Source organism: Delphinapterus leucas, chromosome 7 (assembly GCF_059928025.1).
Source record: "Delphinapterus leucas isolate spDelLeu-1000000601 "Yukka" chromosome 7, BTC_Dleu_Yukka2, whole genome shotgun sequence".
Classification (NCBI taxonomy): Eukaryota; Metazoa; Chordata; class Mammalia; order Artiodactyla; family Monodontidae; genus Delphinapterus; species Delphinapterus leucas.
Genome location: NC_143135.1, coordinates 25,132,064 through 25,146,407, shown reverse-complemented (window position 1 = coordinate 25,146,407; position 14,344 = coordinate 25,132,064). Strand labels below are relative to the sequence as shown.

General features: G+C 38.9%; 1 protein-coding gene across 4 annotated transcripts in view; it reads left to right on the top strand.

Moving 5' to 3' along the window:
• The window catches only part of HIPK3 (homeodomain interacting protein kinase 3), a 95,988-nt gene that overhangs the window by 22,483 nt on the left and 59,161 nt on the right, over positions 1-14,344 (top strand). For all 4 annotated transcript variants that reach the window (XM_022583667.3, XM_089914970.1, XM_022583670.3 and 1 more), the window contains one exon: positions 5,688-6,783. In XM_022583667.3, coding sequence (XP_022439375.1) covers positions 5,690-6,783 — 1,094 coding nt within the window. In that variant the 5' untranslated portion in view covers positions 5,688-5,689. The remainder of the gene's footprint in view (positions 1-5,687; positions 6,784-14,344) is intronic.

Here is a 14,344-nt window from a genome sequence, read left to right as displayed (position 1 = left end):
CAGGGGCTAGTGGAGGGGACAATGGACAGTTGTTTTAGTTTTAGTTTTCAGAGTGGGGGGGAAAAGTTCTGGAGGTGGAAAATGGTGATGGTTGCACAACAGTGTGAATGACCTTAATGCCACTGAGCTGTGCACTTAAAAATGATAAATTTTATGTTATGTATGTATATTTTACCACAGTTTTTTAAGGAAAAAAAAGTTAAAAAATTGAGATTTGAACAAGTCGAAGAAGAAAGTTGAGTGAAGAGAATGCAAGGCATTATTTACCTTTAATTAAATGCATTTGTGATATCACAGGATATTTTAAAGAAGAACCTGATTATATATAGGGCTATGTATAAGTTTGGCAGAAAATGATCCAGAACTTTGATATTGGCTAATAAATTGAATGTAAGATAGTCTAAGTATTTCTATCTCTGTTACCTCCCTCTGTTTTCAGAAGGCCTGATATTATGTATAATAAGAAAAAAAAAAAAAAGAAGAAACCGTATCTTTATGGTTAGTGGTGGTTTAGTTATCAACATTGGTTACATTGCTGTTTTGGTAATTGTAACAGGATGTGAAGAATTTGAATAGAATTCAGATGAGTCTTAAAGTTTTTTAGAGGCTTGGAAAAATAAGGCCTGTTAAAGTACCTGAGATTATTAAGCCTGAGGAATGGAAACTTAACGGTTACTCTGACAGGAGTCTTTTTTTTTTTTAAATAAATTTATTTATTTTATTTATTTATTTTTGGCTGCATTGGGTCTTCATTGCTGTGCATGGGCTTTCTCCAGTTGAGATGAGCGGGGGTTACTCTTCGTTGCGGTGCGCAGGCTTCTTATTGCGGTGGCTTCTTTGTTGCGGAGCGTGGGCACTGTGAGCCTGGGCTTCTGTAATTGCAGCACACGGGCTGAGTAGTTGTGGCTCATCACGGGCTTAGTTGTTCCACGGCATGTGGGATCTTCCCGGACCAGGGCTCGAACCCTTGTCCCCTGAATTGGCAGGCAGATTCTTAACCACTGTGCCACCAGGGAAGTCCCTAACAGGAGTCTTGACTGTCCTTGGAGTGATTTTATAGGCAGTTCCAGCTCACAAAAGGGTGGTATTTCAAAACTTCATTTCTTAGTCAGTTGGTAAGAACAAATGATAAAGTCATGAAATATAACTGCAGAGGTATAACAGTATATATTGCAATGAAAAATAATAGGAAATATGTAGTATTGTACTGATTCAGTGTTTTGGACTCTGGACTTAGCAGGTTCTCGGAGTACTAACTATGTAAAATCCATAAACACCAAATATAAGATACTCAGGTCATGAGTTAATCTGATGGAGGGTGGGAGAAGGGAAAGACTTAATATCTGTGGTAGGGAGTCACAGTAGTCAAGTTAATTAGTAATTTAGAGTTCTTTTCTTGTGGTCTGTTATAACAACTATCTCCAGCATTACCCCCTCACCCACTTCTTCTTATGTGCTATGTAAATTATGTGACATTCCTACCCCGTGTTTATTTTCTAAAGTTTTCTTTGAGGTTGGTCCCACAGAGTACAGTGGTTGGTGAGGGGTAATTACTTTTTCTAAGCTTCCTTTAGTTGGCCCTGGTTGGAACCTTTGGGCTGTTTGCCTTCCAGCTTGGCATGTTGGAAAAGAAAAGGTGGGGACAGCTGGATTCAGAAATCGCAGTAGTTTTGTTTTGTTTTTTTAATGTATTTATTTATTATTTATTTATGTCTGTGTTGGGTCTTCGTTTCTGTGCATGGGCTTTCTCTAGTTGTGGCAAGCGGGGGCCACTCTTCATCGCGGCGCGCAGGCCTGTCACTATCGCGGCCTCTGTTGTTGCGGAGCACAGACTCCAGATGCGCAGGCTCAGTAATTGTGGCTCATGGGCCCAGTTGCTCCGCGGCATGTGGGATCTTCCCAGACCAGGGCTCGAACCTGTGTCCCCTGCATTGGCAGGCAGATTCTGAACCACTGCGCCACCAGGGAAGCCCCAAGAAATGCAGTAGTTTTTTTTTTTTTTTAAAACCTCTAGGTCAGTTACTTGGATCTCAGCTGTTGTTCACATAACACCTTTATTTAACATGGCATGGATTGGCCTAGCGTGGTATGCATTTTATTCCCTAGGACTTCATCCTGATTTTTCAGACTTGAGGGCCCTGAAGTGGTAGGACTTGAATTTGCCTAGGGTTTTGTACAGATGAGATCATTGGTTCTCAGTAGTGTGAATAGTTAGTGTGAATCTGTCAACAAATGGCCTTGAGAACTTGTATACATGCAGATACCTGAACCTCACCACAGATTTACTGAATCAGAATTTTTCTGGAGTTTTAAATATATGTTTACTTAAGTTTTTGTTTTTAAACATTTTTTTTAAAATTATTTATTTATTTATTTTGTCTGTGCAGGGTCTTAGTGTGGCACGCAGAATCTTTGTTGTGGCATGTTTAGTTGCGGCATGTGGACTCTTAGTTGCAGCATGCGAACTCTTAGTTGCGCCATATGTGTGGGATCTAGTTCCCTAACCAGGGATTGAACCCGGGCCCCTGCATTGGGAGTGCGGAGTCTTACGCACTGGACCACCAGGGAAGTCCCTTACTTAACTTTTTATTAAGGAAAAATGTATACATATTCAAAAGTAGATAGGATAGTATAATGAACCCCTTTTTATTCACTATCAAGCTCCTATGATGAATAATTTATGGCTAATTTCATTTTATCTATATCCCCATCCACTTTATCTGTTATTTTGAAGCATATCCCAGATACATTATTTCATCTTGAAATTGTTTCATCTGTATGTTTTAATAGATTTCCCAGATGATTAAAAAACATTTTTGAACAGGTAACACAGGTACATAGTAAAAAATAAGGTGGTGAGAAGGACATACAGTGTAAAGTCAATCTTTCTCATTGCCCCCAGTATTCTTGTTATTCTTCTCTAAGGCGGAGAAACCTACAGCTTCTTCATGTATGTACACAAATTAATGTATGTGCAAAAATATTGATAATATAATTCCCCTTATTAATTAAACACACGTGGTAATATCTGTTGTAAAGTACACATTTTTCTGAATTTTGCCTTTTTCATGTAACAATATTATCTTGGGAATCAGGTTATAGCAGGGTAAAAAGATTGTTTTCATTGTTTTTGTTTTAAGACTCTGGTTGGTCTGTGTATCAAAGTGTATCTAACTGATGCCTTTTGGATGGATGCTTAGGTTGTTTCCAGTGTTGTGTTTCTTTACAAACAGTGCTGCATGACTGTCTTGTACTGTATCTGAGTTATCTGATTCTTGATCAGAGAACATATCCATTTGCAATTTTGTTAGGTATTGTCAAATTTCTTTCCCACCATCTATGTATGGTATGTAGGGTTCTCCAGGCTCACCAGTTCCATTTTAAAAATGATTTTCATGTGTCTCCTGTTTATGTTCATGTTCTTCTTTAAATCCATCAGTATATTTATAAGAGCTGTTTTAGAAACTCTTGTTTGTGAGTTTCATCATCTGTCATTGTGTCTGTTTCTATGGGTGTGGGTCACAGAAGTGCTTTGAAATAAGGAGAATCATGATAATGTTAAGTTGTTGAAGATGAGGTTGGGGAGCTTCACAGTGTTAAGTGAGTTAGAGAGTGAGCTTGATGTGTTTAGAATGAGTTTTTGATGTGGCTTGGCCTCATTAAAAAGATGATAATTGGTGGAGTTTTGAAACCTCCCCTGAGTAAAAGTATAGAATAGATGCCAACAAGATTTTAAGAAAATGGATGAAAAGGTTTGGAACTCCAGGATTTCAATTTACGATTTTCTCTTACACATTGAACAACAAATCTTAATTTGTGTAATAAGGTTTTGTAGCTGATTTCTTGCCAAAGCCAGGTCAACTTAGGAAGGTGGTAGGTTGTAACAAGAATTGTTTATGAAGTTGAAGGAGGCATAAATTTATGCCTTTTACCTGAAGGGGCATTGTATTTTCCTGCTCCTTTTACTACACCCTAGCTGTGTGACTTTGAACCAATTACCTAGTCCCTCTGAGCTTTAGTTTCCTTAACAGCAAATTGGTACTAAGTAAAATACTGCAAATAAAGCATTTGTTAAACTGTTGCATAGCAGGTGGTAGCTCTTATTTTTTTAAATATTATATATATTACATATAGTGATGGCAGTCTGTTGTTTTTGAGTTAAAGAATTGATGTTTGATTTGTTAAAATGGTAGGAGACTGCCCAGAATATGATACAGATTTTTAAATTGTGGAGAACGGAAATATTTTGAAGTTAATTCAACCAACCAACATTTATTGAAAACCAACTCTATATTATGAGTACTTTGTTTCAGATCTAGTGTGAAAGACTGTTGTATGTGCTGACAGTTACAGTGTAATGTCAGGCATGTCATATCATGAATGCTAATTAGAGGAATATGTAAGCTTCTACGAGAGCACTGAATGCCCAATTCTGCCTGGAGGGTGAGTGTGGGTGTTCCAGGCAAGGCTTCATCAAGAAGGTGTTGTACAATGGAATATTACTCAGCCATTAAAAAGAATGAAATAATGCCATTTGCAGCAACATAGATGGACCTGAAAATTGTCATACTGAGTGAAGTAAGTCAGAAAGAGAAATATCATAAGATATCGCTTACATGTGGAATCTTAAAAAAAAAAAAAAAAAGATGAACTTATTTACAAAACAGAAACAGACTGACAGACTTAGAGAATGAACTTATGATTACCGGGGGGGATGGGTAGTTAGGGAGTTTGGGATTGACATGTATAAACTGCTATATTTAAAATGGATAACCAACAAGGACCTACTGTATAGCACAGGGAACACTGCTCAATATTATGTAACAGCATAAATAGGAAAAGAATTTGAAAAAGAGTAGATACATGTATAACTGAATCACTTTGCTGTAAACCTGAAACTAACACAACATTGTTAATCAACTATACTCCAATATAAAATAGAAAGTCTAAAAAAAAAAAAAAAAGGTATTGTCTCAGGAATTCCCTGGCGGTCCAGTGGTTAGGATTCAGTGCTTTCACTGCTGAGGGCCTGGGTTCAATCGCTGGTTGGAGGACTAAGATCCCACAAGCCAGAAAAAGAAAAAAAATGTATCACTTTGATTTGAATGTAAAGGAGTTTGCTACAAGGGTGGATGTGGAAAATGACGTTAAGTAAAGAGGACATTGTGAAAATGAACTCTATCTGGCTTACATACTTATTTTTACAATTGATTTTTTTTTCTCCCTGAGGCAGTTCTGGAGCTTTAGGTTTATGGAATGTAACTACATTTATGTAATATATATTTTCGGTTTTGGTCATTGGTTCATAAATGATATATTGGTAATAGAATGTTTTACTTTTGCCAGATGTGTACAGTTTAAGGATCTGTACCTTTTCTTTTGGAGGGAAAATGGTTGGTACAGTTCTTAGGGCATATCTTGGCCATTGTAGCTTAGCAGTAAGTATTTATTGATTAAATGAATGCACTCAGCTGTTTAGTCCCGACCTTTCATGCAATACACCAAATATCTGAAGTACTAAGTAACTAAAATGGAGCATTGAAAATGTTTTTCTCCTCCAAGGGGAAAAAATCTTAATGGAATTTAACTGTTTTTATAAATTATGGACTTGATCCTTAAATGTTTTCTTCATGACATTTAAAAAATTAAAATTTTGTAGCTAACATGGCCGTTTTTTTCTTTTGCAGGTATGGCCTCACAAGTCTTGGTCTACCCACCGTATATTTATCAAACTCAGTCAAGTGCCTTTTGTAGTGTGAAGAAACTCAAAGTAGAGCCAAGCAGTTGTGTATTCCAGGAAAGAAACTATCCACGGACCTATGTGAATGGTAGAAACGTTGGAAATTCTCATCCTCCCACGAAGGGTAGTGCTTTTCAGACAAAGATACCATTTAACAGACCTCGAGGACACAACCTTTCATTGCAGACAAGTGCTGTTGTTTTAAAAAGCACTGCGGGTGCTACAAAGGTTATAGCAGCTCAGGCGCAGCAAACTCAAGTGGAGGCACCTCAGATTGGGGCGTGGCGACACAGGTTGAATTTCCTAGAAGGCCCCCAGCGATGTGGATTGAAGCGCAAGAGTGAGGAGTTGGATAATCATAGCGCAATGCAGATTGTGGATGAGTTGTCCATACTTCCTGCAATGTTGCAAACCAACATGGGAAATCCAGTGACAGTTGTGACAGCTACCACAGGAACAAAACAGAATTGTACCACTGGAGAAGGTGACTATCAGTTAGTACAGCATGAAGTCTTATGCTCCATGAAAAATACTTATGAAGTCCTTGATTTTCTTGGTCGAGGCACTTTTGGCCAGGTAGTCAAATGCTGGAAAAGAGGGACAAATGAAATTGTAGCAATCAAAATTTTGAAGAACCACCCTTCTTATGCACGTCAAGGTCAGATAGAAGTGAGCATATTAGCAAGGCTCAGTACTGAAAATGCTGATGAATATAACTTTGTACGAGCTTATGAATGCTTTCAGCACCGTAACCATACTTGTTTAGTCTTTGAGATGCTGGAACAAAACTTGTATGACTTTCTGAAACAAAATAAGTTCAGTCCTCTGCCACTAAAAGTAATTCGACCCATTCTTCAGCAAGTGGCCACTGCACTGAAAAAATTGAAAAGCCTTGGTTTAATTCACGCAGACCTCAAACCAGAGAATATTATGTTGGTGGATCCTGTTCGACAGCCATATAGGGTTAAAGTAATAGACTTTGGGTCTGCCAGTCACGTATCAAAGACTGTTTGTTCAACATATCTGCAATCTCGGTACTACAGGTAGGTGACAACTATTTTTTGGTTATTTGTTAAATGTTGAATTTTTGCTGAATGAAATAATTTTGTGTGTGTATGTGGTGAAAAAGACTGCTTTGGATAAATAGAGATCAAGATAAGTTCAGTTTAGGCTTGAGGTTTTAAAAATCTAGGCATACATAAAAAGGAACGAAATTGAGTTATTTGTGGTGAGGTGGATGGACCTAGAGACCATCATACAGGGTAAAGTAAGTCAGAAAGAGAAAAACAAATACCGTATGCTAACACATATATATGGAATCTAAAAAAAAAACAGAAGGTTCTGAAGAACCTAGGGGCAGGACAGGAATAAAGACACAGACGTAGAGAATGGACTTGAAGACACAGGTGGGGAAAGGGGAGCTGGGATGAAGTGAGAGAGTGGCATGGACATATATACACTACCAGATGTAAAATAGATAGCTAGTGGGAAGCAGCCGCATAGCACAGGGAGATCAGCTCGTGACCACCTAGAGGGGTGGGATAGGGAGGGTGGGAGGGAGACGCAAGAGGGAGGGGATATGGGGATATATGTGTATGTATAGCTGATTCACTTTGTTGTACAGTAAAAACTAACACAACATTATGAAGCAATTATACTCCAAAAACGATGTGAAGAAAACCCCCCAAAACACAAGAGAAGGCAGGAAAAGAAACAAAGGACAGAGGGAACAAGTGAACTCATACTAAAAAGAAAAAAATTTAGGCATAAAATCTGCTCAAGCAGAATAGAAATTGCTACTGCAAAGTTCTGTGCTAAAGACATTGGTTATTTTTATTGTTAATAGAGGACCTGAAGGAATAATAGGTGATCAGTGATAATTAAACAGAAGTCTAAATATTGAGAAAGGGTTTATAGTAATTTTTGTACATATCTTTGGGCACTTTTCAGCACTTAAGAGAGCTAGCTTTCTAATGACACATCTGATGTAACTGAACATTTAGAAAAGTTATAAAAATTCAGATTAGTGATTTTAAGATTTAAACACACTTCCGCAGCTGCCACAAATGTTCAGGCCACTTTTTCATAACAAGTTTTATTATGGTCTTTCCATATATGCTTTAGGTAAATGTTGTTTTGGTGTTGGTGCTATGGGTGGAATTTGAAGAAGAAAATAATTTCTGTGTACTACAGCCTGGAGTACAATAGATGGTCTTGAGGGTAGCTAATGATTACTATGATTCAAAATATTGTCTTTAGTTTGTAAATGTTTTTGAATTCATAGTATTTTTTTTTAAATTTATTTTTGGCTGCGTTGGGTCTTCGTTGCTGTGCGCAGGCTTTCTCTAGTTGCGATGAGTGGGGGCTACTCTTCATTGCAGTGCATGAGCTTCCCATTGCGGTGGCTTCTCTCGTTGGCAGAGCACAGGCTCTAGGCGTGCGCGCTCAGCAGTTGTGGCTCACGGGCTCTAGAGTGCAGTCTCAGTAGTTGTGGCACACGGGCTTAGTTGCTCGGCGGCATGTGGGATCTTCCCGGACCAGGGCTGGAACCTGTGTCCCCTGCATTGGCAGGTGGATTCTTAACCACTGCACTACCAGGGAGGTCCCTGAATTCATAGTCTTATAATTTTGGGAAATTCTTTTCATTTCAGCCTAAATGAGTTTATGATCTTGGTGTATTCTGGAGCCCCACGAGCCCCAGCACAGTGGGCAGATACAGGATCTGCCAATATTGGCCATTATTAATAAGTTAGTAAATAGATGAACACATGCAGTTTATTGTTGGAAATTGTTAGAACATGAGGATTATATATTTAGGCCCAACACGGGGTAGTTATTTTCTGGTATTGCATCTGCCTTTGTACTATACCTGTCACCCTGATTAGCTTCTTGCAAATATATGCCTTAGCACCCAGGACAAGATAAAGCAGAAATTAGCTACTACAAAAATCAGCTCCAAACATATGTTCTACCATTAATAGTTTATCAGAAGGAAACCCACATTTATGTCACTTGGTGATAATTAAGTTTACTAAAATATATGTTAGAAATTAGGAATATAGCCTGATTTACCCTTTATATTCCTGATGTTATAATTTTTAGTATTAGAGTGCTAGATACTGTTCTTAAAACCTTTTATTTTTTTTATTTAAAAAATTTTATTTAAAAAATTTGTTTTTAATTTATTTTTATTTTTTGGCTGTGTTGGGTCTTTGTTGCTGTGTGCAGGCTTTTCTCTAGTTGAGGCGAGTGGGGGCTGCTCTTCGCTGCGGTGTGTGGGCTTCTCGTTGAGGTGGCTTCTCTTGTTGCGGAGCGTGGACTCTAGGCACGTGGGCTTTAGTAGTTGGCAGCACGTGGGCTCAGTAGTTGCGTATGCGTGCCCTAGAGTGTGTGGGTTTCAGTAGTTGTGCCGTGCGGGCTCAGTAGTTGTGGCTCTTGGGCTCTAGAGCGCAGGCTCAGTAGTTGTGCCACATGGGCTTAGTTGCTCGCAGCATGTGGGGTCTTCCCGGACCAGGGATTGAACCAGTGTTCCCTGCATTGGCAGGCGGATTGTTAACCACTGCGCCACCAGGGAAGTCCCTTAAAACCTTTTAGATGGTTTAAAAGGTATTGTAGTGTGGCACTGTAGTGAGTCTTAATTGACATCTCCTGTAATTAGATTTATTTGATCCTCTGTGCTCTTGACAATTTTTTTTTCAATTTAATGTAACACAAGATTAGCTTTTAGTTAATATTTTTCTGGAAAAGTTATTTTAATATCTGATTTAACAGCATGAGAGGAATGGCGTTGTTTCCCTCTTGCCTTTGTGTTCTGTGGATTCTGTCTTAGGAGCTTTTAGAAGTCAGCTAGCATATTATATAAACCCCCAGGCTCCAGCTGCTTGGGCTCTATTTTTAGTTCACTTGTTAGTAAATGACTTCATTATATTTGGGTCCTGCATTATTCGGCATATCAGATTTAGTTATGTGTGATACCTAGACTCCTTTTCTTTATTTGAAATCTTTTGGATGAGAGTAAAAAAGAGCTTTATTTTTTATACTTGAGATGATCTGTTTGTTAAATGTTTCAAGAGAGTAAAGGAAATCCTTTAAAAAGCAGTCTAAGGCACTAAATATTTTATGATATTGGTTTTTAGCATTAGGTCTTTGCACAAATATTAGCCTCTTTTGGGAATAGAAAAATAAGCTATGAATAACTGCTAAGTACAACTAGTAGTTTCTAATTTGTTTTTATACATACATTTCAAGTAAATAATTTACCTGAATTTCAGAAGCTATACAGTTGCTAAATTACAGGTTCTGTGTTTAGATAAAAAAAAAAAATGAGGCTCTTATTTGTAAAAACAGTAGTTGGTGTTTCTTGGATAAAAAAATTAAAAAATGGAGTTTATGTCAGTTGGATGAAGAGTTAGAAGAGTTTATAAATATTATGGTAGATTGGTGAAAATGTAATGTAGCCCTAAATCAGCTAGTTTTTTTTTTAAATTATTTTATTTCATTTATTTTTGGCTGCATTGGGTCTTTGTTGCTGTGCACGGACTTTCTCTAGTTGTGGCGAGCGGGGGCTACTCTTTGTTGCGGTGTGTAGGCTTCTCATTGCAGTGGCTTCTCTTGTTGTGGAGCATGGGCTCTAGGCGCACGGGCTTCAATAGTTGTGGCACGTGGGCTCAGTAGTTGTGGCTCGTGGGCTCTAGAGCGCAGGCTCAGTAGTTGTGGCACACGGGCTTAGTTGCTCCACGGCATGTGGGATCTTCCCGGACCAGGGCTTGAACCCGTGTCCCCTGCATTGGCAGGAGGATTCTTAACCACTGCGCCACCAGGGAAGTCGTCAGCTAGTGTTTTAATGTTTAGTATAGTTTTGCATAAAAATAGCAGGTAATCATTATTTTTCAGTATTTGTACTTTTTATTTGGAGCTTTGTCAATTCTGCCTTAGTTTTTTTTAAAAATATTTATTTGTTTATTTAAGGCTGCATTGGGTCTTTTTTTTGAATTTTATTTAATTTTTTAATACAGTAGGTTCTTATTAGTTATCCATTTTATACATATTATTGTATATATTGTCAATCCCAATCTCCCAATTCATCACACTGCATTGGGTCTTAGTTGCAGCATGCGGGATCTTTCGTTGCAGTGCAGGGGCTTCTCTCTAGTTGTGGTGCGTGGGCTCAGTAGTTGCAGCGTGCAGGCTCCAGAGTGTGCAGTCTCAGTATTTGTGGTGCGTGGGCTTTCTAGTTGTGGCATGCAGGCTCCAGGGCATGTGGGCTCTGTAGTTGTGGTGCAGGGGCTCAGTAGTTGCAGCACAGGCTTAGTTGCCCCACGCGGGCTTAGTTGCCCCGTGGCATGTGGGATCTTAGTTCCGTGACCAGGGATTGAACCCAGTCCTGTGCATTGGAAAGCAGATTCTCAACCACTGGACCACCAGGGAAGTCGTCCCTCTGCCTTAGTTTTTGTTATAAACTTGATTAGGCAATAAGCAGAGGTGTCTCATACTTGATTTTTTTTTTACTCTTTGTTTAAAATAGATTGTATTTAAAAAATGAGGGACTTCCCTGGTGGTGCAGTGGTTAAGAATCTGCCTGCCAATGCAGGGGACACGGGTTCGAGCCCTGGTCCAGGAAGATCCCACATGCTGCAGAGCAACTAAGCCCGTGTGCCACAACTACTGAGTTTGCGCTCTAGAGCCTGAGAGCCACAGCTACTGAGTCCACGTGCCACAACTACCGAAGCCTGTGCGATCTAGGGCCTGTGCTCTGCAACAAGAGAAGCCACCTCAATGAGAAGCCCGCGTACCGCAATGAAGAGTAGCCCCCACTCGCTGCAACTAGAGAAAGCCCGTGTGGAGCAACGAAGACCCAACGCAGCTAAAAAATAAATAAAATAAAAAAAGAGAAAAAAATTTTTTTTCAAATTGCTAAAAAAAAGAAAGCAGGAAGTGAAACTTACCAAATTAAATATTTTTGAGCTAATCACAGTGGGAATACACATAGCCCAGGTTCCAAAGTAAACGATTTGCATTTAAACACAGATTCATGTGTTATTCTATTTTTTTGAACTGTGCAACACAGTAGCATAGTAGGGATATCTTAAAATAGACAGCGGATTGTGGCCAGAAATTGTTGACTACTATAGATGGTGAGGCTGTCTAGCTCTTGTAGTGATATAAGCCAGAAGTACATGCTAAGGGCATTGATTTGCTCAAGGTCAGCATGTTCTAAATTCAGCTGCTTGAGTATGGTTTCTGTCAAGAACACGTAGGGCTCTTGAATGCATAAAAGGTTTTAGCAGCAGAAGGTGCTGTATTTATGAGGTGTGGTGGCAACATTCAGGTCATAAATATCTTTTTCTTCTTTTTTAAATATAGAATTTTAGCCTGTGGTTCTGAGTCATTTCAGAGCATAGAGACAGGAAAGTGGGCTGGAAAGTAACCTGTATAGCGGTTGTATTCTTTGCTACTTATTTTTAGCGTTAGTTGTTGTTGAAGTAAATGCTGCTCTTTTCCATGTGACAGTTGACAAAGAGATATGTAATGGTAAAAAACAATTCAAGCTTATCAGTTTTGGTTTAGGGCATTCCCAACCCCTCATGCCTTTTTAGACCCTGAAGTATCAAAGACAAAGTTCCTGTAACAAAGTTAAGGCACACAGAATGACCCATAAAAAAATAACTAGTATTTTATATAGGGTACTTTATAATAACAGAAGATTGTGTATGCATACTGCATCCTTTTTTCAAGTGCTTCTACATATAACTCCTAGTTTGTTCCTCATGTCTCAATCTCTGTGTTCTTAGATAGACGCTTGGTGGAATTCCTATTTAAGAAATAGAAAACTGAGGCTTATACAGTTCGCACAGGTCCAAGTTTACAATGCAAGATTAACACAATTTTTGTTGAGCCCTTTTTGTGTGCTGGCATTGTGCTAGGTGCTAGGGATACAGATAAAACATGGTTTCATCATTTAATGGAGGAGAAAAATAGTTTGTGTCAAGAAGTTCTAGGGTAGAAGTGTGTGCAGGGTGCTGTGGGAACCCAGAGGAGAGCCCTTAGCCTAATGTGAGGGTTCAGAGAGGGTGTCTGGGGGAATGTTGACCCTTGACTTGAATGAGACTTGAAAGTAGAGAAGGAGTTAGTATTGACTAGACTTTTTTTGGTTTGTTTTTGGCTTGCGGGATCTTAGTTCCCAGACCAGGGATTAAACCCGGGCCACGGCCCCCGTGAAAGCACCAAGTCCTAACCACTGGACCTCCAGGGAATTCCCAGGATTGGCTAGTCTTAAGGAGTGTTCTCTCACAAACTCACCCTTACCTTAGAGCTCAGTATTGGCTGAAATTGCTGGCAGCTTCTTCTCTGTATCATAAAAGTTGTTTTTGCTTAGGAATCTTTATTAGACAAATAAAAAGTTGTCAACTGGGTTTAGTTTTAACAGAAGTTTTTTTTGTTTGTTTTTGGTTTTTTTTGCGGTATGCGGGCCTCTCACTGTTGTGGCCTCTCCTGTTGCGGAGCACAGGCTCCGGACGCGCAGGCTCAGCGGCCATGGCTCACGGGCCCAGCCGCTTTGCGGCATGTAGGATCTTCCCGGACTGGGGCACGAACCCGCGTCCCCTGCATCGGCAGGCGGACTCTCAACCACTGTGCCACCCGGGAAGCCCTTAACAGAAGTTTTAACAGAAGATTCCAAAAGTCTATAATGAAGTGGTTTTCAGTGTCATATATTGTGGTCACAGACATAGATAACTTTACTACTATATCAGGCCTTCAAATAAAAATTTTGACAGAGCTCTTAAAGTTGTTTTTTTTTTTGAAAACACCTTTATTGAGCTATAAATCACATGCTATGAATTTTACCCATTTAAAGTGTACAGTTCATTGTCTTTTAGTGTATTCACGGTTGTGCATCATCACCACAATTTTAGAACATTTTCCTTACCCCTCAAGAACCCCGATCCCTGCTCCCCAGCACTCTTTAGCCATCTTTCCACAATCTTCCCATCTCTAGCCCTAGGCAACAAAAAATCTACTTTCTGTCTCTACAGATTTGCATTTTCCAAACATCTCATGAATGTAATCATACAGTACATTGTCTTTTTTAACTGGCTTTTTTCCACTTGGTGTAATGTTTTCAAAATTCATCTATGTTGTAGCATGTATCAACACTTCACATTTTTTGTTGTTGTTGCCAAATAATTCCATTGTATAGATATACCACATTTTATCTATCCATTCATCAGTTGATGGAGACCTCAGTGAAAAGATATGTGAATAGAAAACTCTAATATAGCCCCATGATTAAGTCTTTCATTCAGAATATTTAGTGCCTATAAAGTGTAAAATATTGTGCTGGGTGCTGGTTATACATTGAGGAGCAAAAATATAGACCCCACCATTATGATGTTTACAGTCTAATATGTAGATAACCAAAAAGTAATGGGAAAAGAACAGGGAGAGAGACTAACAGGATACTTACTTTTTTTGTTTTATCTTGTTTTTTAACTTTCTACTTTGTAATAATTTTAGACATAAAAAAGGTACAAAAATAGTGCAAAGAATTGTATGCAGATTCTCCAAGTATAAGCATTTTACCACCCTAGTTTTATCACTCATTCT